The sequence below is a fragment of the Nipponia nippon genome, unplaced genomic scaffold (genome assembly GCF_047370975.1).
Source record: "Nipponia nippon isolate SJK-2023a ecotype South Korea unplaced genomic scaffold, ASM4737097v1 scaffold_3, whole genome shotgun sequence".
NCBI classification, from domain to species: domain Eukaryota; kingdom Metazoa; phylum Chordata; class Aves; order Pelecaniformes; family Threskiornithidae; genus Nipponia; species Nipponia nippon.
The window spans coordinates 66183674-66208905 of NW_028262347.1; the positions used below are offsets into that span (position 1 = coordinate 66183674).

Sequence of the window (25232 nt, forward strand, 5' to 3'; positions counted from 1 at the left end):
ACGGGGCAAACCTGGGGCCGCGGGCGGGGGTGCAGGCGTGGGGACGGGGAGCGAGGAGAGGCGCCGAGGGGAGAGAAGTCGGCGCCGACGTGCGAGCCCCGCCGTCGGCTGGAGCCGCGCCGCCGGAGACGGCCCCTTTGCCCCGCAGCTCGCTCCTTTGCCCCCCGCAGCTCCGCTTCAGCAAGGTTTTCCCCGCGGCGGGAGTTTCTCTTCATGCAAAGCTCGGCCCCGGGCTGCTGCATGCGTTTGTGGGGCCGTGCGTGCGGGACCGGCGGAGAGGGCTGCGTGTGATGCTCCTGGCACGGGCGGGCAGCATTTCCGCGCGACGGGCGCGCCACGCGTGGGTTGCGCCCGGTCGCCCTCTCTCTTCCCCCCAGCCGTCCTGCTGTGCTCGGCGTGTGCCGCCGGCGGCCCCGAGCACAGGGCGGCAGCAGGCCGCCCGGGCGTGCGGCGGGGGGCGAGGCGGGCGGGCGGCGGGCGGGCAGGCGCCGGGGCGCACCGCGGGCTGGGGGCGCAGCTGGCCAGGCCGCGGGTCGGTATCCGTGCGAGGAAACTTGACAGAGGCCCCGGCGCTTTCTGAGCGCGGTGTGAGATACTTTACATCCCCTCCGTTAATCGCTGAGGACGGCAGGAGAGCTTTCGGACAAGCCGGGGGGAACCTGTGGAGTCAGGGCAGCCCGCCGGGCCGGGCCGGGCCGGGCCGGTCCAGGACTCGTCCAGGAAAATTGGGGAGGGGAGGGGGGGATTCGGGTTAATTTAAATATTCCAAAGCCAGAAAAATTGTCGGGGTCGAAACCAGGATTTTGACTCCTAACGGTGGTATCTTTGGTTACTGATTTCTGGATTGTCTGGATCTTTCGGGATCGGCTCTACGCTTTTGCGTTACTCTGTACAGTACACTCGGGACCCCTGGCTTTCCATGGTACTTGCTTTTAGGAAGGGGCTTGAAAATTAGTCCAAGTTCTGTGCTTAATTCCTGCCAGAAGGGATTGGTGACCTATTCTGTCTGTCGATAAATGCAAATAGACAGCTTGCATTATGGCCAACAAGCGTACAGTGCAAATTAAATAAATTAACACCAAGTCATGAAAAGCAGCAGGTCCTCAGCGTGTGCCCCAGCTGCGCTGTTGCTACCGCCTCAGCTGTTACTTTTTTTTTTTCTTCTAATGCCTACAGATTTTACTGCAAGTTCCGGAGTATTTGTAGTATCTCAGATGAAAAACTGTTGTCTGAGAGAGGAGCGATTCTTCTTTCAGACTCCGGTACCTGCGCGGTTCTCGCAGGGCTTTGTGCCGGAGGCGAGCGCCGAGTTTCCAGCCGGTGAAGGCGGGCGCGTCCCGCCGCGGCATTGCGGGCTGCGGGCGGGGGGGGCGATCCTGCCCGGCCCGACCCTGCCCCGCCCGACCCGGCCCGACCCGACCCGACCCGGCCCGGTGATGCTCGGTCCGCCGCGGGCGCCCCTTCCCCCGCCGGCCCCGCCGCCGGGGCAGGCAGGGCGCGGGGGTCGTAGCATGCTTCCACCAGCACGGATCGTGGCTTTGTTGTGCTTTGTAAATGCAAACTACCGAGTATATTCCAGTCACGCACTGTGTTCGTTGTCTTGGTCCGAATCGCAGAAGGTTGCATGAAAATAAAATTACCCTACAGAGCTTGAGAAATTGAGCTCTGATAAGATTAGTTTCTCTATATGATTTTTAGAGAGTACTGCCCAGGGAGTCAGTATTAGGTGTCATATAAAAACAAAGTGGATATATAAACCAGTGGGATATGAAGGATACAAAAATGTCCCACGAGGTAAACCAAGGTTTGCTGTTTAGAAAACTTGAGTCTTCAACACTTGCCTTGATATTGCATTGCATACAGTAACAGGATCTTCTTTTTAGACATTTCTTCAATGTCAATGATCTTGTTTTTTTCATTTGTAAACCCTAACTAACTTGCAATTGTTGGGTTAGAAAAAACCTGGTATTTAGCAGAGCAGGGGCTTCAGCCACTGAGTCCCACATCTCAGTTGAGTTCCTAAATCTCACTTTTTCCTCCTTAAAAGGAAACCATTATTAGATGATGGGTGTCAGCTTTATTGGTACACATATTACATTAAACATTAATAAGACTGCCAGTGAGCATATATTAATACTTTCTGGCTCCAGAGAAGGAACAGACGCACTGTCGTGGTTGATAATTGAGGCTATTTTAATATGTAAATACATGGATAGAGAAACGTAAATATCACTCACATGAATTTTATGAACGGAAAGGTTGTAAATACAGTGTCTAGGCTCAAAGAAATGTGATCATTGAAAGGTGAATCATGCCATGTCTTCTGCTCTTCAAATGCACATAGAGGTCCTTATCATCTCTATGGATAAAGTTAGTTTTGTCCACAGTGTTGAACATCCATAGTTCCTGTTCATTAAAGGTAGAAATGTTAAGTGTTCTCCATCATCATTCTGGGAATGAAGACATAAATGTCTGTGTTTTCCTGAAATATCTGTCTCATACATAGGCTGGTAGCATTTGGCGTGAGAGACTATATTATGTAGCCATATCCTTCTTTGGCTGAGTAAATTTCTGCACAATTCTGGTGTCATGCAGCTGTAGCTATGTGGCAGAGAGGAGGAATGGCTAATTTAGCCCTATCAGTTTTGCTGTATGTCCCAAATGATGATGCAAGAAGCACTTCCCCAAGTGTATGCCCACGCTGGGTGATACGCATCATGGAACCAGTTCAGTTATTTGCTGTCTGGGGCTCTAGCTATAGCAGTGTGTTGGGAATTAGCTCCTGCAACAACCACTGAAGTGTGTGGAGAAGAAACTACTGTAGTAAGAAGATACTTGAGTTGTAAGGAGGACTTCTGGAAGATGTGAAGAAGATAAAAGACTGTGAGAGGGTTATTATTGTATGTTGTTATGTTATAGAATCACAGATAAACTTTCAATGAAAATCCAAAAAGCAAATAGTTTGGGAGGTGGTATAAAGAGGAGAGAAAAGAAAATAATAGTTGGCTATATAGGGATAGCATATTGTCTCTTTAAATGGTGGGTTCATTCAATTTTCCTAATCTCAAAAAGAAGGCACCTAAAAGTGTCACACAGATAGCATAAGTAAAAATCACTAATGAGATTTCATTGAAGGAAAGAAGTCTAAAAGATGAGGAGACACATATTTGGAAAAGAAAGAATAGAGCAAGAAACATTTCAGAAAGTAGAAGAGTAGATGGCAAAAAGGAAAGCAGACCCTTTCTATTTAATATAAGAAAAAAAAAACATGCTCTGGAAGTCAAAAACATTAAAAAAGGCAAGCAGAACTGCTGTGATATGGTTATGTTGGTGGGTGTGATGATTGCTTTCTGTTCAGCTAGACCGTGAAAAGCAGCCAAGCTTCTCAGAGGAATCAGCTGCTTGAGTCAAAAGATGCACCACCCAGTCACAGGCTCAAAGCAAAACACGAGACAATATTAACCTTGTGACCCACGAAATTTCACTGGCAAGCAGAGAGGCTGGGTACTGATTTTTTTGATAGTGTAGGTGTCTAGGTATTATGAGAAAGAAGCGTAACAAGGATAACAGAATCAAACACAAAGAAGAGGGAGCAAGAGACACAGAAAAAAAATTTAGAGTATGGCTTTGGGAAGGCAGCATACAACAAAATGAAACAACAAAGCAGAAAGGAGAGCTGTTCAGGTTTGCTGCTAAACAAAAAAAATAACCTCCATGGCTTTGATTCCTCTTATTCTCAGAGAAACAGGAGTTTGGACGTTCTTTGTGGACAAACAGGATTACATCAAAGAAATGGCTGGTTCTTCAATAGTTTTTTCCTCTCAGTGACAACACCACCACCTTAGGACCCTCAATTACTGCTCACTGCTTGGGTCAAGAAGGGGTAATCATACTTAGTGTAGCGGATAATTAATCTATGGAACTCACAGCAAAGAATCTTAGTGAGATAAATCATTTTGTAAATTTCTAAGAGCTTTAGACAATTAGTGAAGACACGACATCTGCTGTTATATTTTCTGCCCGGGTAATTACAAGGACTATTAATTCTCTCATCTCAGGGGAATGCTCAAGAGAAAAGATTAGGAAGCTGTTTACATTTATGGTACCTTTATATAGTTAGATGGCTATGTGAGCTTTCTTCTGAAGGGTATAATATTTTTGAAAAAATGCTAAATTAGATGTGCAACAGCTTTGCTTTTTTTTCTTCTTACACCTTTATTTCCAGTAGATTTGGGCAAAATGATTAAGATGTTTGTCAAATAATAGGAAGAGTTCAGGTGGAAAATAAATGGGAGCTGGATGTGCAGGATTGCATCTAACAAAATCGATCTCTAATGCAAGTAAATAATTTTCTAGAAGTGTCCAAAATTCATATATGCAGCTTGGTTATACCTGTATTTTGACTCAGGTTATCTGATTAATAAAGGACTCTAATTCATTTTTTCAGTTAAGCATCCCTTCTCATTTTCAAAGGAACCAAGCACAGCAAAGTCCCAGTTGGGAGCATTTCTGAAGGTTAAGCCAATGGCACAGAGTGCAATAAGAGGAGCTTTGGCATCCTGCTCTAGGGACACATGTTTAAAAATCATTGCATGTCCTCTGCAAATGGTGGACACTTCTGCTGTCTTTGCTTTTTTTTAGGCCTGCTGGTCCTGCAGAACTTCACTATCTCATTACCAGTTCTCATGGGGAACCGATGTTTATAACAGAGCTGGGAACCTAGTTGCTTCCCTGCCAAGAGGGCATATTTTAGCCATCTAGAGTGGCTAGAGAGTTCTAGAGAGTGATGTTTGCTCTTGCTCTTTTGCTTGTCAGACAGTGATTTTTTTAAAGTTGACTGTGCAAAGAGCATCAGCTTCTACAGCATCATTTGTTACTCACCTAAATGTTCTACTCAATTATTTTATTACCATAAAAGTTTAATCTACCAGATTTCTAACCCCACCCCTGATCGACAGTTTATTATAGAAGTATAGAGGGAATAAGAAATCACTGGAGCATCCTGTGCATGCCCATTCTGTAACATAGTCTCAGTCTTCCCTGAAGAGCGATGTCATGGGTCCTCCTGCTGTAGTTGGCATGAGTCTCCCGTTGGCTGTCAGCTGCTTTCCTGACAACCTCTCAACCTGCTGATGGCAGCTGATGGTTTGCATTTAGTCTTGGTTCCTTTAAACATGCATGTGTGCGTGCATGCATTTGCATACGCGCACACACACAGAGTATAAGCTGTAGGTACACTTACACTGTCTGGATACATTTAGGGGCGAGAAAGAACAGATTTACTCAGTAGTGTGCTTGCAAGTTCTCAACTGTGCCAAAGCAAGCATGAAGGGGACCAGAAATGGCTTGAACTAATGTGAAGACTACTGTCATCAGTGTAGGGCTGTCAAACAAGAAAGGAACATTTTTCTTCATGAGCAAGTAACTGTTGTGTGAAACAATTGAGTATTCTGTTACAGAGAAATGTGATAAAATTAAATAATGAACATCTGAACAGCTAACAGACTGATCAAATTATTTATGATACAGCTCATCACCTGGTCAGAACGAAGTTATTACTGGAGAAAAATAAGGTTTTGGGGGAAAAAAGTACCAAGTTACTGAAAAATATGCTTTACAATATCAGTGTTAACAAGCTGTGAAAACCAGAAATGCATCTAATTCAACAGCGTAAAGGTAGAACAGAGGGTAAACATACCACAGAGACCAGATGTATTTACAGTAAATTTGAAGGCAGTCACAACAGTGCAGAAGTGCTCAACATGCAGACAGCAGCGATACACAGTAAAAGCAAGAGTTTTATGAAATCTTCCTCCATACAGGTTTTGCAAAGAAATACAGATGAAAAATACAGAAACAGTTATAACAGCTGGAGGACAAAGCTGTAATGATGAAGATAAAGAGATGCAGTGTTCTGCTGCGTCTCATCATATGTGTGAGATGTTTGTTAGATAATGCTGGGTAAGAATAAACATAACCATGACAATTCAAAAATTATACTTGAGCTGTGTGAACCTTGTTACAGCTATGGCATGCTTATGATTAATGACAGTCTAGTGGGTTTATGATGTGTTTTCATTTTGTTTTCTTGTCTGAAAGAGGATAATGAAGTTTTCTTGCAGATGCTTACAGAGACATCCTCGCAAGTATGAGAGCAGCATGGGACCAAGCCCAAAGCTGGGGTTTTGTTTAATGGAAGGCAAGGGGGCAGACGTGGATTGAGCAGAGATGGGAGTTACCTTCTATTGAGATTAAGTGAGAGTTAACAAGTAGGAAAGTAGGTAGGCCAGAAAAAGCCTTGGAAGTGGAGACAATATACGTTTGATGTGTTAGAGAGGAGAGGCCAATGTTCAGTGCAACATGTTTTGCTTCCTACCCTGTAGGCAAAACACGATGACCCAGACAGGCAAAAGTGAGAGCCATCTTCTCTAGTTACATACAGCACACAAATCATGTACTGAAGCTCATGAATACACAGCTGTTGTGGCAAATTCCTTCTGATTCCTGGAAAACAGAAGGTAATGTGGGCTAGGAGAAGACTAATAAGATTTTGGGAAATACCCTGTATCTGCTCTAGGTCACGTAATCTAAAGTCCCATACGTGGAGTTTGAAATGGCAAAAGAGGGCATTCCATTTGTGGTTGGACAGACAGATTATCAGATGCATTAACAAATAATATAACTTAGATAAAATTATTTTGACAAGAGATTAATAATATTATGTGCTGTAATCATGTAGTAAATCACAGCGATGCCTGACTTCATTTGATGCCCTTACTGTCGAGGAACATGCTACCATAGAGCTCTGTTAGCATTAAGAAGTGATATACCAGCCAGTAGATGGTGATGGCTGTTTTGAACAAATTCAGACATCAGACTGAATTAACAGCCTAGGAGGAAACACATTCACAATAGGGCTAGAGTCAAAAGATTTGAGGAAGATCTTCAAAGTATGTTTCTCCATGAGAACAGGAGAGGAGATCACACATAGACTTTTAAGTGAAAGGCTATTTTTGCCGTTTGAAATTTAAGTTGGGTGTTTTGACAGGTTCGGGTTATGAGAGAAAATACAAGACTCTGCACCTGTCACTTTCTGAGGCACGCTAAAGCATTATATCTCCATCTGCAGGGATTTGGATGGAACAGAGGTAATTGTGGAAGATCTGCTAATGCCAAGTAAAAATGAACACCAGCAACTTCTTATGTTCCTCAAATTTCCCCAAGGGAAACTGAACAGCAGAAATGATAGGTTGGACCAACTAGTTCATATACATGGGGATAAAGGAGATCTGTTGGACCCAGACCTTTTATAATTGACAAAGCTCCTGCTTCCCTCCAAATCTTAGAAAATCGGAAACATATTAATTTATCTGATTGAGCTGACTCCTGATATGCCAGACACAAGAGTTCCCCTTAGAGTGGTCACTATGGAAAGAGTCAAGTTCCTTATGGCTGGTGAACAAGAGAACAAATTAAAGAAAAATATGTTTGAAAAAAGTTATACAGACGTACTTTATATATTTCAGAGAACCAAGATCAGATACAGACCAAGAGGTGGGTCAAAAGAGAATGTAACCGCCTTTTTTTCCAGGTGTTCCTTTCCCCTTGTTCCTTTCCCGGCAAAAGTACATTCTCTTTAGCACGGTCCACATCAGACATGTGCCTGCCTCTTACACACATGGGCAGCTACATCACACCACTATCTGGTCTCTCTCTCTCCATTCAAGATCATGGGTTTGTGGAGTATGTTTTTCCAAAGTTAAGCATCAAGGGGCATGTGCTGTCAGGGCACTGACTAAAAAGTAAATGAACTTAATTTGGTTTGGAAATGGAAGTCTGCCAATGTGCATGTTTGTGAATGGATTCATGGGCAGAACTTTTCTGAGGCAAATTTCAAACAACAAATTGTTGGAAACCGTAGTACAGAAACTATTGCTCAAAACATTTCCTAGCATCCAGAAAAAAAGATGAGGATGTTTCTGAAGTACTTGCCTAGTATGAAAGACTGGCTATCAAGAAGCCTCTTATGGTGGAAATGTTTCTGAAGATATTTATCAAAAATGCAGAGAGTTTTTGGGGTAAATAGAATTCACACACTTCCCAAATAGACATGCCTTTCTCAAATGAGAAATGTAAAATTGTCCAAAATTCCATATTTTGAAAGAGCGGTTTTAAATAGAAAACCATGAGGAAACAGGGTATTTTCTTTCAGTTATGAAATTTTATCAAGACTATGAAAATGACATGAAGGACAGAGGTCAGTAAAGGAAGATCACCAGGACTGAAATGGTAACTCCATTGAAGTCGCTGGAAGATTTCCCGCTGATCAGAAGGGGGGGTGTGAGAGAGAGGATTTTTTTCACATTCCTGAGTTTACCCAGCATAAGAACAGAAAGGGCAAAAAGCACGATGCTGCATGTCCAGATGAATATTCAGAAAGATGTCCTGTTCTGTGCAAATGTGTAGCATTGAAGACAAGCTGCGATTACCAGTTCAGAAAAAGAGTTGTCAAACAACTACTTGTAGTTCAAGATGATTTTTCTCTTCCTACCAGAGACCAGTGAGAACATTGTTTACAATGTTGGCAATTAACGCTGTCCCAGCAGAGTATATCTCCTTCTGCCTCTAAAAACTTAGTCAGTCTTTGAATTTGTCACCAGTTCTACATCTTTAAATAATACTTACATATGTGAAGTGCAACCCTGGTCTGATGACACATCCATCCTTCAGTACCCATTTTCCTTCCCAACCAGGGTTCCTTGGCAGGGATGTGAAGACACTCCTAGTCTGCCGAACTGTCTCTTAATGTTTTGTATTAAACCAAACTTCCTATAAAAAGGTAATACAAGAGACATAGCCAGTCTAACATGCAAAGGGTCTGGGAAGCTCTGTTTGACTGCTTTTCTGCAGATTATTTCAGTCTTCACGTAACAGCAAATCTCTCATAATTGCTCAATTGAGTGACTGTCAGAAGTGAGGAAATGAAGCAATATGCTTTTTATGTCAATTTATATGGCATACTGATTGCTTTTTAGCAATTATGGCAGTAAATGTAATTAAATACTTTTTTTTGTAATGAACTATTTTTTGGTCAAGTTCCTGGCAATTAAAATATTTCATGTTTAAGTATTTGTTGTATTATGAAATACAATATGTGAGGTGGTTTAATTTATTAGTAAAATAGCAAAAATGGAGACTATAATTTGTACAACTGTTTGTAGAATTAGCTCCTTTGCTCTGCTCTTGAGACTTCAGATGTTTCATGTGATTATTTTAGGGCTGTAAAACATACATTTTCTGTAAAGATTTTGGGAGTGACTTCAAATTTGAAATAGTTTAATGGAAATACAGAAAAAAAAGCTTAGAGAATGTTGAAGTATGGGAGTAGGTGTTGAAAGGAGACACCAAGTTATTTGAAGGATTGAAAAGTGTCTTGCAGTGAAAAACCTAAAATGGAATTGGCTAGAAATGCTTTGATGGAATGTTTTTCAGCTGATAGTATCTATTCATCAAATTGAAACTCTGCTGGAAGGGATCAATTTTCATATTTCTGGTTTTGAAATGTTTCCAGCAGTTTCAAAGTTGTTAAAACATCCTGTTTCAACATTTTCTAAATGAAAAAAAGAATACAATTTTCAGTTCTAAAAGCCTTCCTCTCAAAATGTAACCTAATTATGCCAACCATCTCTAAACTGAGCTGGAAATATTGCAAATGACCCAAAACTGAATTGCTTTTTGATTCCTTTTTTTAAATTATTATTTCTGATAGATAATCAAAATTTTCAAGAGTTCTACTTTTTGTCGGGCTTTGAGAATGGAAAAATATTTTGTCCAGCTTGACTGAAAATTCAGCTGGTTCAATTTATCAAAAAAGTTCCTTCAGAGGGGTGTACCTCTGTATTAATATATTAAATTCACTTATGACCATTCTGTGACATTGAGGCCAACTCATATGTAAAAGCCTCTCTCCATGCTATTAAAGTCTTTCATCTGCTGAAACAGAAGGGCCACATCCAAACCACCTATTAAGAATGATCATTGGCCTACTCTAACTCCTGATCCATCCCCAGGAATTGGCTGGCAGGGTGTGAGCTGGCCCAGTTTAAAACCGTTCCAGGGACTGGTATAGGCAGTTGAGTTCCAGTCCTGGGTTTGTTTCCTGGCACAGTTCATTTTATTTGTATTTTGTATAGGTGTGTCTTATGAAGCATACCATATCTTTTAATGTCTCATACAAAGACATGAAAGAAGCAATGACTGTAAATTAGACCTACAAAAATACAAATCAGAAATACAAATTTGCAATGAGGTGATTAACCATTGAAACAAGCTGTAAACTCAGCATCTCTTAATGTCTTCTCTTGTCAAGATGGGACAGTCCACTGCCGGACACGCACAAGCCAAGTAAAAATTACTGGGCTCACGAAGCATATTGGGGTAAACAGTAGATTAAACCTAATAGCCTAATAATCCCTACTGGTGATAAATTATCTAGAAAAATCATATGCAAAAGTATCATTTGCTTCTTGTGTTACATTATTATTAGATATAATTATACATCCATTCATTTTATGGAAGCATCTTAAACCAGAATTTGCCATATGAATTTCTCATTAAGCTGACATGCATATTCCAAGGGCTGCATTTTGACATTTAACTACAGGCAGAAAAGGAGGACACCTTTCTCAGGACTGGCAGGAAATGTTCAAGGAGGCATACTTCTCTTCAAGGCAGGGCAGCAGCTTGTGCCAAACTCTTTAAATCAAGAAGCACATCCTCCGCCAGTTCCCCCATGACACTGGCCAGGACGTATATGAAGTAAGATTGAGCAGAACCGTATCTTTCAAATCTCCACATTACAAATATTTTGTATTTGCTTTTGCTAATTCTCACTCATTTTCATGCAGAATGGGCCTCAAGCTCAGTGTTCGTTACTGAGAGATGTATCTGGATATTATATATTAATAAAGAAAACGTTCCCAAATTTACTACTGGAATCTTCATCTCTCAAAGGGACCTGTGAGCTACCTACTGTTCCACAGAGCTAATACATACCTAGAGGACTATTTTTCTTCCTGTGATCCTCTAGAAAAAATATGCTCAAACTCTCGTTGCACTTTTCCACTGGTTCAGTTTAGTAGCCTGTAGCCTGGAGCTATGAATACGAAATATTAGCTGTTAAACTGTCAAAACTTGTTGTAACAAGCAGCAGCAGCCATTGCTTGAGGGACATTTAAGCAGGGTTTATTGAATACTTCTAAAGCATACAAAAGGCTCTTTTCAAAAGGAAAGGGATTTTTTTATTTCTATTTTATAATTTTAAATGATACTGGAAAAAACAAACTGAAACACATAAAATAGAACTCCTAATTAGGACTCAACTGGCATTTCTGGTGATCCACCATCTCCTAAACTACACGTCTGTTCATAGAATTTCATTGGTATGAAATCTGTTCTCATATCTTTGACTGTGCTATTGGATATGCTAACTAATTGTGGCAGAAGAAGTCAAATACAGGGCAGCAGAGGTAACTAACTGTACAGTATGGTGTCTGTACAACTTGGAGCATTGTATAGTGTACTTTGAAGCCAGCTGCATTTTCAGAAAAGAATTTTCGATACCGATGTAGATGTGCTGTCTTGGTCTAACACAGTCTTGGTCCAGAGCTTAAGATTTAACCCTAGAAATTTATTTATGACAGACTATATCCTATGCTTATTTATGCCACTTAAACATTAGGTTTTAACATGTTAGCACACAGAGTCAAAAGTTTGGCAAGTCCTGAAGTAATTGGTGCATCAGGCTGGCAGTTTAGTACTGATCTGTGTTCATGTGCACTTAGAGAAAATGTTGACTGTGGTTTAACTTTTTCAGCACGATGTGTTCCTGAGCAGACACCCTTTGACAGCAATGGCTAGGTGTATTTGGGACCATTTGGGTAGTCCTTTACTTCCTGAGAAGTCTGACTGAATGCATAGCTAGTGGTACAGATACTGGCCCCTGGCCTGAACAACAATTAATGGAGTATTTGTGAGATAGATACTAGAGAATGATAACATTTTAAAGGTACAGGCTTAGTTATCAAAAAGGAAAAAAATAAAAACCATTGAATAGGACTTTAAAGCTCTATGCAAGATAATGATCAAAATGTTTCTATCTCCTTACCTGTGTCAGTTTTAATTTTTTTTTCTCTCCATGTTTGTCTGTCATGATGATCTTTGTTTCTAATTCCTTGCAGACATCTCAGTCAGTCTGTTAGCAGTAGTCGTCAGCTTCTGCGGGCTCGCCTTGCTGGTAGTCTCACTTTTTGTCTTTTGGAAGTTGTGTTGGCCCTGTTGGAGAAGCAAACCTCTCACTCCCAATGCCAGTAATGTCCCTCAGAGCAACTCCAGTGCTCCTACAGAGGTTTTTGAGACCAGTGAGAAAAAGGAAGTTAAAGAAAATGGGAAACCTACAACAAAGGTACTTGAAGCTGCGTTGAAAATTAGCCACACTTCACCTGATATACCAGCAGAGGTCCAGAACGCACTGAAAGAGCATCTGATCAGACATGCACGCATGCAGAGGCAGATCACTGAGCCCACATCATCATCAAGGTAAGCCAGGGGCACTTGCGTTTGTGGCATGTTTCCTGGGAACAGGTAGAGCCAGAACACTCTGCTGAAAATTTCCAGGATCCTGGATTATTCACTGACTTCTTAGCAGTTATGGGTGAAACAGCAGTCACCTGAAGGTGAAGCCTCAGAGTCCTTTGAACAGAATATTCTGAAACATACAGTGTACCTTCAGTTACATCATTATTTTAACATATGGAGGTCTAATCTATGTCTTCTACTACTTTTTAAATACATGTGTTACTACTTTAAGCATTTCTATTTTAGGTTTTGTGTATAAGGAAATCTATTTCAGTGTTATTTTTTAAAGTACTGCAAGTCTGGCTTTTCACAGAAATATTTTTATAGATACAGCCGTTGCTTTTGCAGATGAAAGTTTCCCTCTCCACTAAATCAATGACAGATTTGTTGTTGATAGCACATTTCTTTAAGACATGGTTTGCCACTTGTAAAGGAATTAAAATCCGAGTCTAAGAATGTAGAACCTTATGGACTGATCTTAAAGCAGTACAGATTTTATATAGATCCTTAAATAAATGACAAGCATGCAGTATTGCTGAAGTGATTTCTTTTGTATTAAAGTGGAGGACACAAACTTTTATTTTGTCTCAGGTACTGCTTTATATTGAAGAGTAGTGAAGATGTGTGCAGTGACCTATAGTTTCAAACGAAGTTTTCTTCAAATACTGTCAGCAAATTTAATGCATCGAAAACAAACAGTGAACTGCAAAGATCACTTTCTACATCAGAAAAAAAAAAGGGGAGGGAATGTTTTATAAACAAAGAATAGGAAAGTGAAGGCTAAAGGAGGCACCTGAAGTGTTACATAATGCCATTAGTAAGAATACAAATACTGTATAGGAAGTAACTTTTCCCCAATAAAACATTTGCTAAATGAACACATGCTACCAAAGGGGGGGAAAAAAAAAAAAAAAAAGCTCACATTCGCAATAATCATTGGAGGCACAAGACTGGAGAAGACGTGCTTTACATGTAGTGGGCACATACTTTGCTGGCCTTCTGTGAGTCCCTAAAACAGCGTTGTGCCAGCTAAGTGCTCTCATTGTGGTGGTGAGTGCTGAAGTGCTTTTTCCCAGCTATTCCAACAGCATGAAACAGCCAACAGGCAACCACAGGAGGCTCCCAAAAATGAGAGTGCTCCAGTCAGGGGAGGTCTAACTGACTTTAGCAGCTGAACCATCTCCTGAATTACGAGACTGTACAGCTGGCTTTAATCCACATTGCCCAGGCTATGCCTGGCTACAGCTACTGTATCCATCTGCTGAGAGAAGGAGCACAGTATGCAAGCCACTCTGAGGCACATTTCCAAAATACTGGGAAGACAACTTTGAAATTGTAACTGTTATACTAAACACAGAGGGACCAAAACTGATACGGCTTGGATATTACACAACAAGGATATTAGACAACTCACTATTACCTAATAGGATATTAATTGGAAGAGTTTTATCCATCATGGTAAATCTATAGGTAGTCAGGCTGTCTGACTTCCTGAACAGACAAGAAATAGCTGGCTGGCAAATGGAATTGAATAGTCCCTGTGGTACTATAGGGGAAGAAAGGAGTTCCAGGGACATGATCCAGAGCTACTTCAGGCTGCGAAAATATTCCCACAGACCTCTAGAGTTATTTGGAGTGGAATCTAAATGCATACAAAACATCTGTGAAGCCAAGGACAGTTTTACAAAATTAAAACCTGCCATCGATCCTACTCTTTCTGCACATGTTGGTAACTTTTGTAAGGGAGATTTTTCATTTTATTCTCTCTAGATTATTGGGGTTAAATGTCTCCTGAGAGGGACAGTTCCTTTGCTTTGAGTAACCCTGGTTGTCCCACCTTAGCCAATTCATAGTAGGGTGTTTAGAGATATCACCTTCCTTTACAGTTTGCTGAAAAACTCTGCATCCTTGCTACAAAACATGTTTAGGATGAGATGTGTCTTAAAAATTACCCAGAAATGGTCCTTTTTGTGTTTGTAAACACACTTTTTCTATACCCCTGTCTGCCTTAAGTGAGTCTTAACCTTCCCACAGCCCATATTATTACTGCCAAGAATATCGTGTCTAAGATGAAGGCTGGACGTTTAGACCAGCTTTCTGGATTACTCCTTCTCCTTTGTGTCACAGAATATTGGATCACAAAATGACTAAAAACTGTTTCTGGTGTCCTTCATTGGGGACCTCTAAATAAAGGGGAGCCATTAGCAGACACGGAGGTAGCATAGCTTTCTCTTGCACCATCTTCGACGCGGCACTGCTTCATTGTACTCAGGAGTCCCAAATGACCCAAATGCACCATCTCCTAACGTATTGTCAACAGTCTTCAGTTGACAAAGGATCTAAGAGAAATGTTTGCTGTCTGGATTGTCTCTTCTACACTGATCTCACCCGAGCTGGGGCAAAGAAGAGTTGTGACCAGTTCTGTGATAGTTTCTTGTGGCCATCAGCTCTTAAGAAAAGAAAGAATCATATTAAGTAATGGGAATTGAAGCATAAGGATTTTAAGAAGCTATTCAGAGCAATAATAAAATGTGCCTGAGCACTTTATTTATAGACGGTACATTTAACATGAAGACATGTTAGTGTAGGGAAATGACGAATTTCTGCTTAATTAGAACTATATCATTTTCATAGTTTCCAATAATATGAAAAGACCTTCTTGTTGGGGGGGGGTGGGGGAAGGCTCTTTAATCCTTGATCCCAATTAACCAGAAAGCTACAATATAAGTCCTGCATCAATGGTGTTCATTTACAAACATTTTTGCTCTGCGTTATTGAGAACCGCTTTTCCCAATACTTTGTGAAAGTATTCTGTAATATAGCTTATTGCTTCTATGATATTCCTTCCTTCAGATGTTCAGCTGTATTTTCAAAGGACATGCTTTTTGTTCTTTAGCATTAGGTAGAAGAGGAGCTTGTCATTCAGCTCTGCAAAGAGTAAGTCGGTTCCCAAGAGGCACAAAGGCAAAAGTGAGGTGCTTGGGAATGTTAAGGTTAAAGAAAAACAAGCATATCTATTGACTTCAATGATTGCAAGGAGGAGACAGCAGCCTCTGTTCTGTCTAAATACCACAAGTGCTGGTGTCCATTCCTGGATTTGGTCCAAAAGATTGGTCTAATGTCATCTAAGAAAGCTAGACCGGAGCCACCCCTCATAAATCTCAAGTCATATCATAAATCATCATCCTATCCTTCTCGTTTATCTTACATATGGCAGTCTTACTGAGTTGCAGATCAGCTTCATAGTATCATTATTCCTATGCAAGCACAATTTTATATTAGACATTTACATACAGATTTACTGTCACTCAAAATGTATTTGTTCTACATTATGGAAGGCATGTCTATTATAGGGGTGCTACATCTAGGAGCCAGTAGGGGTTGAAGTACCTGGATTTGCACGTTAGTAGCTTCGCAGCATTTTTATAATGTGGTTGCCTGACATCCTTGTACTTCATTATCACAGTCATTAATTCCTTTGTTATTGCAGAACAAAGGAAGATAAATATGTTGCCATGACAACAATGAAGCATCTTAATAATTAACAGACCAATTAACTATCTTGGTGAAATTCTGTGACTCAGAACAGATACTAGGCACTATGTAATTAGGACTTTGGCTTACTAGAGCAAAAGCACTGCTGGTTCCCACAGGGAACAGCCACACAGCTGCACTGTTTTACTTAGTGACATCTTGCAGCAATGACTACATTCACTAGAGGATCTTATGTGCATAAAGTGTGAAAATTTGAAAGAAGATTGCTACCTTAGAAATCATAGATTTGGGGTTTTATATGTTACTTTTACAAGTATTAACTGGGATCTTCATAAATGCAAGAGAAGTCAAGGAAAAGAGAATTTGTCGTGTATCCATTTTCACAACTGGAAATGCCATACAGGCAGCTTCACTGTTTCCCCTGCATAGGCAGTTGTCTCACTGCTTGTCTATGGCAGCATTTGGACATGATTGTCTGGGCATCTCAGTACTACAGCTGCAGGTGTGAGGAGCACTCAGGAAGGCCTACCTGCACAGGTTTCATTAGCACAGACAGAAGTAGCAGTAGCTCAGGTCTTCCTGGACTTCATTATGAGTCAAAGATACTAGAGAGCTAGTGCCTTAAATTGGTGCATGCCCCAACATTTATTGCCACTACATTTCGGTTGGAGTTCAGTTCCTTCCCTGTGTTTAGCACACCTATGAGGCTGGACTTCTCGCAGGACAAAGGCACGAGGACAGCCCTGAAATTCCCTGAGGACAATATTGTCCTTTTCAGACTAGTTAGGGCCTTTCAACTCCTCACTCCATTCCCATGTAGACATCATATACTATGAATTTGGCGAGTTTAAACGTTTAAGAGAAAAGAAAATCTTCCAACTTGTCTGTCTGTAAAAACGGAAAGGTAGAATGTGTTATGAGAGGCGTGTATTATTCATATAAATTTGAGATGAAAACACCTGTATTTTTTGGAGCTACTTCAAATCTAGACTATGAAGTTCTCCCTCCCCTATTCTTGTGTTGCAATAGGACTGCTACCTGCACTTACCAGTACTGAGACAGCCAAAAGGGGAAACGTTCTTGTCTATTATTCAGTGGCTGCAGATTACCCTCTTGTATCTCTGCTCAGCTGAACTGCAGTAGTTTTGTGCTTCATGCCTTCTGCAACCACTTCACTTACAGCAAAAATACAAATAATATCTATGAAATGAGTCCTGGTTGCTTTCAAATGGACAATTTGCATTTCTGATTTAAAGAAAGAAACACACAGCTGTGACACCTCTTGTTTTCAGAACACAACACCACAGGGAAACCAAGCAATAAGGCAAGGCTGCATTTGGCATTAATAAGCAATTGATTGCAAAAAGCAGAGGAAATTCTAACAATTAAATTGTTTTTTAATGGCAACTAAGTATGCTCGCAGGAGGTGATAGTGAGCTTTTCCAGTACAGATTGTTGGGGTAGTGAAGTACCAAGGAAATGTGAAAATGTCCAAAAAATAAACTGGACAGTGTGGTCATAATGGCATCTGCTGCTGATTAATTCTATAAAGCATTTTGACCAGTGTTTTTATATGACTGTAAGGCTGTATGGCATACCAGGGCGTTGATTTCAGTCTTAGTAGGAAAGGCACCGATTTCCATTGATGTTCATGAGTCAAGATAAGCCCATAAATACATATGCTTATGCAATGCTGCAGTCAGAATTACAAGGATTTAAACATTGTTTCTTGCTAGGAGTACAGGAATCAGGTTTCTAATACACTGCACAGCAGAGTGTAAGAACAGAAGGAAAAAAACCTATCGCAGAAAAGTGTTGACCAAAACTTTGAAATGTGTTGCAGCCAGAACAAAATGTTCCCTGTATGATTGGAGAAGGCAGCCTGTACCTCAGTGTAGCAAATACCAAGCAGGTGCATATAAAATGTCGTAGGATGGCAAAGCACTATGTTGAAAACCTCCAGACATGGCTCTGCATGGCCTTTTCAGGCACCTTTCACAGTGATCAGTGTGAAGCTTGGTAAATATTTAATTGGGAAACCACCACAGAATGCCTCCAAAAACCAGGAAGTACTGATGACAATTCTGCAAGTGATTTTTTTTCTGCCTGACTACACTTTACTCAGGCCCTAGCACAGTGGAATCAAGCAATGTTGGAACTGTCAACTTGTTCTGTGAAAGAACCTGAATTCAGTTTCAGCTGCATAGCCTGAAAACAAGGTTATAAATATATGTATTGCCAGGACACTGGGTGTCTCTCAGGCCAAGAAATTCATTCTGAATGATCATTTCTTCTCAAGGATGTTTTAACACTTGCAAAACTTTTAGGGGAGATTATTTTAAAATTATTTTAAAGAATCCTTACTAATCCTTACTAATTTGGTCTTCTTGTATTTTCTATTTAGTAATAGCCGGGTCTTTTTCCAGAGATAACCATGGCTTGTTTTGTGTGTGTGTGTGTATGTGCAGGCACAATTCTTTCAGGAGGCACTTGCCAAGGCAGATGCAAGTGTCCAGTGTTGATTTTAACATGGGGACAGATCCGATTTTGCAAAGGGGAGAGACGACAACCAGCATTGGGAGAATAAAACCGGAACTCTACAAACAGAAGTCTGTGGATTCTGATGGGCAACAGGAAGATGTGAAAACATGTGGAAAACTTAACTTCACTCTCCGGTATGATTATGAGAATGAACTTCTGGCTGTCACAATTGTCAAAGCCTTAGATCTGCCTGCTAAAGACTTCACAGGAACATCTGACCCCTACGTTAAGATTTATCTGCTTCCAGATAGAAAAAAGAAGTTTCAGACACGAGTTCACAGAAAGACATTAAATCCTGTCTTTGATGAAACCTTTCAGTTTCCTGTAGCCTATGATCAACTCAGCAACAGGAAGTTGCATTTCAGTGTTTATGATTTTGACAGATTTTCTAGACATGACATGATGGGGGAAGTTATTCTTGATAACCTTTTTGAAGTCTCAGATCTCTCCAGGGAAGCCAATGTATGGAAAGACATCCACTGTGCCACCACAGTAAGTAATCTGTTCCAAAAGCATTAACGCGATATTTTCATTTCTCTTTTGTAGTTTGTGGCAGAGCATCCTGTTTATCAGCAGAGTCTGGAAGGAAAAAAAAAAAAGTTGTCAATATTTTCCTTTGAGCATGGAGAATAAGATACTTAGGAAGCTATAAAATTTGATTACTAAAAAAATCTTCTGAGAACATACCATCACCCTTATGGCTTACTGTGCAAATATAAATTAAGTTTATTAATTAAATAGTACATCATGAAAGTCACTGCTTAACAAGAACAATTCATGTTTTCCTGTTAGCAAAATACCCTGTCCTACAAAATGACCATCTGTTAAGGAACAGGGCCCATCCTGCTCTTGTTTTAGCAGATTTTCATGGGTTGGGAATCTTGTGAAGGAAGAGAGATTGGCTATAAATGCTTGAAGTCTAAAATGTTCTTTGCTGGCTGCCCTGTGCTTAGGATCCCCAGTAGATGTATCTGTGTTGCTGCTGGTTACTAGCAAAACTCAAGAGGCCCAAGCAGGTAGAGTTAGGAAATAGAAATTATTTGTTTATTGTTGAAAGCAAGAAAAGGAGGCCCGTGCATGGATGACAGCATGGATGACAGGCTACCAGTGGGAAAACCACCAGTCTCCAAACATTGTCTTTATTAACCTTGAAGTCCAAACTCATCTTCCCTGACTGGAATTTGAGGGGAAAAAAAAAAATGGTGGTGTGTGGGTTTTTGTTGTTGTTGTTTTGGTTTTGTTTTTTTTAACTACTATGCTATTTATATAGAAATTTTCCCATCCCTTGTTCTGTGGAGATATCTAAAAGAGTCTGAGTCATCCCCGGGTTTGAGCATGGGCTGGACTTCCACAGCAGGGATGAACAGAGGACAGAGCAGTACTAGACACTGCTTCAGTGACAGAAGCTTCATACCATCCCTTCAGTAGAGCCGGAGACTTCCCATGCCTCTTTTCCCAGTGTTTTCATGCTATTCATACCTGCTAGACAGGGAAGTCTAGGTCTGCATGACAGGACAAAGAGGACTGGTGCTTCCTCACCAGTTTGAGCATGAGCACTATGTTTCCTAAGAAAGGAGAAATATTAGGGAGCAGAGCACAGTGGAGACAGTTTTCGAATGAGAATTCACAAAAACAGCTATTTATTTAAACTGCTGGGTCTACCAAACTGGTCTGAACAGCCTCCGGCACACCTCCAGAAAACTGCATCTGTATATGCTTGGTTTGATTGAGCTCAGATTTCAGGTAAATTTAAGAACTGTGTTCTCAAGCTTAAAATTGAATCTGTGTTTAAGGTCTTGGAATAATAGCCCAGTAACAATTTTTAAAATTTCTTTTAGCTTTGATATTATCTTTAATACTTTAGTAATGATTTAAATGCTCACTGGTCCTTTGCAACAGGTGTGTGTCTGAGATTTTTAGCTGATAACTAGAATGGTTTCAGAAAATTAGAATCCCTGGACTGGTTTTGAGCAAATTGAAATGCCATACCAAATTATGCAGTTGGGAGAGATACTAAGATACATCTGGATGAAAATGGTTGCTAATCTTGCTGCTGAATTCTAATTCAAGTTTCTTCCTCACTAAGGGTTAGTACCTGCAGTTATAGTGCTTAATTCACTCTGCTGATGTTTTACTATGTACGAAGTTTAAGAGAAAGCGTGAAGTTTTTGGATTTCAGCCTTTCAGCCAGTATAGCTTACAGTATTCCGTGTGTATGAATAAGTTGTCTTCACTTACTTAAACCATTAACAATAAACACATAAAATTGAGATATGTTCTAGTATTGGGTGACCGCATCAGCTTTCACAAGCCTTGCACTATTCTCAAAAAATTATGTAAGAAACTGAATTGATTTTTCCTGGCAAAACGAAAACCTCCTATAAGATGTCCTGTTACTATATGTGCAGTGTGCTGCCTTGTGTTTTACTTCAGATATTTCATGTAAATTAAAATTGGTTAGTAATAAACGTTTCTAGTTCTGCCATTTCAGAGACTGTAAGATGAGGGAGCCAATCCTGCATGGGAATAAACAGTGCATAAGATGTTAATCAATGGGGAATTATAGTTTTAAGCATCAGATCTAAAGTTTACCAAAGTCACTAACTAGCAATTAAGCTAATGCTTGCCAGAGTCAATTGGACTTGGATTAAGCCTTGAAAAAAAAAGATCCAGCTGGTTCTACAATTAGTGAAAAAGAGCTGTACTCCAGGCAAGCATGCTTTGGTGTTCAGAAAGAATCTTTAAAAAACAAACTGGAAATCTCAGTGGGAAGGTCCTTACTTACACAGCAGAGCATAGGAACCAAGATGCTATTCTGCAAATATATTTCTCTCATGCTTTTTCCTTCTTCACCTCTGCCCTGTTTTGTTGTATGTTCTGTGAAATTTTTCAGCCTTTTCTTCAAACATGCTTCCTACACCCGGTGGTTTGCTCATGCTGGTGCTAAATGATAGATGGTAGAAAATGGTAGAAGTGATAGATCAAAGGATTGGTCCAAAACTTAAAAAACAGAACAGAAGTAGCTTGTCCTCAGCTTTGAGTCTTTAACATCTCTTCCATAGTCAAGAATTTTCTATTCAGAAGGTAGAGTGAGAGTAAAAATCATTGCTATTACCTGCTTGGGAAGAACCTATTTTTATGACACAAGGCTCTGCAGTCTTGGAGTTGAACACCTACTAGACAGATTTACCAAGGAAATGAACTGCAGCATTTTATCAGTGAAGGAAGTTACCACAGGAGATCAGGAGATTCTCTGCTATGCAAAGACTCCGTCAGTCATTAACACCATTTTTAAAAGATTTGCTTGCACGTACATAAAGAGTTTTTATTTGGTACAGGAAATACACAGTCTGGGGAAAATTAGACTGCATGGCTGCACTATGTCCCTTTGGCCATAAAACCAATGACTCTGTGGGAATGCACAGTTTTAACACTTTTTTTTTTGCTCATAATAGTAATTTGAAACTATTTTATAAAAGTGCAGGATTGGCCTCCCCACTTGCTCATTTTTATTCTTATGATTTTCAACTTGATATTTATTCATCTTTTGTAGTTTGTATTTTGTTCCTTTAATTTTTCATTCATATCATTGTTTCTCTGTTATATGTTATGTTGAAAACCTGCAGCTGTTGTACAATATGTAGCATGTACCTGTTGTAAATGCTAAAGCATTTTCATTTCTTAATGTTAAATTATCAAGGTAAATTTGGTGTAAAATCGGTTGTGGAAAAGAAGTATCCTAGATATCTGATGATATTAATATCCCCAAATTTTGCTGATACATGGGTGACTGAATTTTCAATAAATAATCCATCATTTACTTCTGTTTGTTTGATTAATTAAAGAAAAACTCAAGAGGCAGCTTTGGACCACCTGTGAAGGTTGTTCAGTATATTGGAATACTGTAATTCTTAATACACTTTAGGATATCAATTCATAACATCAGAGGCAAACAAGTAATATCAAAAGGATTGTTTACTCAACATATCTAGCTTCTGGTTTTGCGAAGTGCTTGTGAGTTTTGCATACATTTCTGAGGTTTTGTTACTATCTAAATATACCACATACTTTAAAGAAGAAAACTCATTTATTGGAATTGCTAACAAGTACTTAAGTCCAAATATTCAGCACTGTAAAATTGTTTAGGCAAAAAGACCACCTCTTGTGATCTGACACTTTCTGGATGTAAAGGTTTATTAACTTCCTATTATACTTTTCAAAATGATTGATTGCTTTGGAAATCTCTGCCTCTAACGTCATTACCTAAAAAAATTGGCAAGTGACTGTCAGAAACATTTTCTTTCCAAAGGTATTCTGTGAACTCTGTTAATGTAACCAATTATAGGAAACTATGCAACTGGAAAAAAAAAAAAAAAAAAAAAAAAAACAAACAGGGCTCAGAATTTAGATGAAAGCCATTTCCAGCACAGTGGTAATCTCTTGGGGATGTTAGTCATAGAGCTGTCATATATTTGTAGCCTCTTGAATTACCTCATGTAGACGGATGAAACTTTATTATTATTTAGTTTTCCAACACCAGGCATTTCAGTGCTGCAGTTTTCTCATTTGTGAAGTGGGATATAAAAGAAGGTTTTGTAAGGACACAGACTTCATGTGATGCACGTGATGTATGACTGCTGTTTCTCAAGCACTTGGAATAGCATTGCTGGAAAAGACAGAAGTGCTTACATACCTTTTTTTAATAAACAGGACAGTACCATTTGTCTCAGTAGATCTATCTCAAACACTTGCCAGAGTAGGATGTCACCCAGGTAATCCTGCTAGCTGTTGGCCTCTGTTGTGGAAAGAGATTCTTCTGACTTCCTGATCAAAAAAGAGTGAAGCCCACCTCTGCAGTTCACCCAGAGAAGTTGCAGGCATTGTCTTTACTTAGTTTTCTCCATAGTTCGCTATTTCGTAAGTGGACAAAAATTGGCACATTAGACCTTACTCTGAGTAAGGTAATAGTCGTAAAGAGCTGACAAAGATTTGTGTTATGGTTGTCAAACTTTGAGGCCACATTATAAGGAGTGTCCTATTTCTTAGTGTTCAAAGAACAGCACTATCAGGAAATGTTTTATCACCAGCAATGTAGGGGACTATGCTCTACAATTAGCCATCCTCATCAGAATGGACTTAGAATATTAGTGTTCCTGGAAATATACATAAAAGCTTTAACACAATGTTAAATGTGTGAAAGACTAAAGGCTTGTCAATATAGAAACATTTATCATCTCTATAACGGGAACAGCCCCTTTAAAGCCAAGGATAGTTGGCACTTGTAATTTCTAATCAGGGCCGGTGACATAAAGGATTCACGAGATCACCTGCTGCTGAGTACAGGAGCGAATACCCTGGCTCCGTCTTTACAGGAAACGTGTTGAGGTTTTTCATTTAGGTTTGGGATTGCTTTAGTTCTGTCCAGTTACTGAAAGCAGGGAAGGTTTCTATTATTGTTGAATGTATTGTTTCATTTGATTCATTTTCATTTGAAACAATACATTATTTGAATTGAATATTCTGTTTTTCTAGAGGCAAACCACTACTTTCAGTCTACCTTAAAAATAAGAAATATTAGATGAATGAAGAATATGGTTTCCTCAAGGGAAACTAATATCTCTGCATCCAGGTGGTACCATGGTAGCTATGCTAAGGTGCATGGCTTGACGGATCTGATGTGCCCTAAGTGCTCTCTGAGTTTCTCACTGCAAATAATCTCTTTGCAGTCAATGCATTGCTGCTTCGGAAGAGCATCTTTGTGTTGGAAGCCGCATACATTTTGTTTCATTCACTTGCCGGTAGATGCCACAGAAGTACCTCTGTTCTCAGCTGTTCTGAAGCAGGAATGGTCTTCCTTGCTGCCTGGCAAGATGAAACTACCCCCCTGGTGCACAAGACAGATGGTTATATACAGAGGGAGTGGCAAAAGAAGCACCCAGGAGGCTTCCTGGGGTGCTATTGAGAGCATTCAGCCTGCTGGACCCAGCGTGTTATCTCAGGGAGTCCTCTCTTTGCAATCAGGACTGCAATCAGCAGCTGCGCTTACCCAGAGCAATCAAGATGTCAGGCTAAAACAAGCATTAGGCCTCCACAAGCAGAAGACGCAGTCATTATAGAGCAACAGGCCTCGCTGCTTCCATACTGTCTTCCACAGAGGCAAGAACAAACACAAACCTCATTGATTCATTTCCCAGGACAACAGCTTGTTCAATAAGTGCTGCTGTGAGGAAGAAAAAGAGCTGCATTTGATATGCAAAGAATAACAGGAGAGGAAAATAAATATTAGCTGTGGGGACAAGATTTCCAAAGTAAAATCCCCTTGAGAGATGGCAGAATTAGCTCTCCAGTTCAAGCTTGATGTAACCTTTGACAATTTCTGTAATAGCATAAATGCCACCAAATTCTAAATGTATAGATGAGAAAACAGACAGACTGGTAGATTTCTGTACTGCTCTTTCCTATCATTCTTTTAATCTATACCTCAAAACCATAAATGTCTTCATACATTCTTAACTAACTGTCTGAGGGGCCAGGTTTCTCTCTTCTTTTCTTTCCATCCA

The 25232-nt window shown here is 40.1% G+C and overlaps 1 protein-coding gene across 1 annotated transcript in view; it reads left to right on the plus strand.

Moving 5' to 3' along the window:
* SYT10 (synaptotagmin 10) overlaps positions 1-25232 on the plus strand; it is a 39319-nt gene that overhangs the window by 465 nt on the left and 13622 nt on the right. The window contains exons 2-3 of the mRNA XM_087765346.1: positions 12240-12597; positions 18600-19164. Of these exons, the coding sequence (XP_087621472.1) occupies positions 12240-12597; positions 18600-19164 (923 nt within the window). The remainder of the gene's footprint in view (positions 1-12239; positions 12598-18599; positions 19165-25232) is intronic.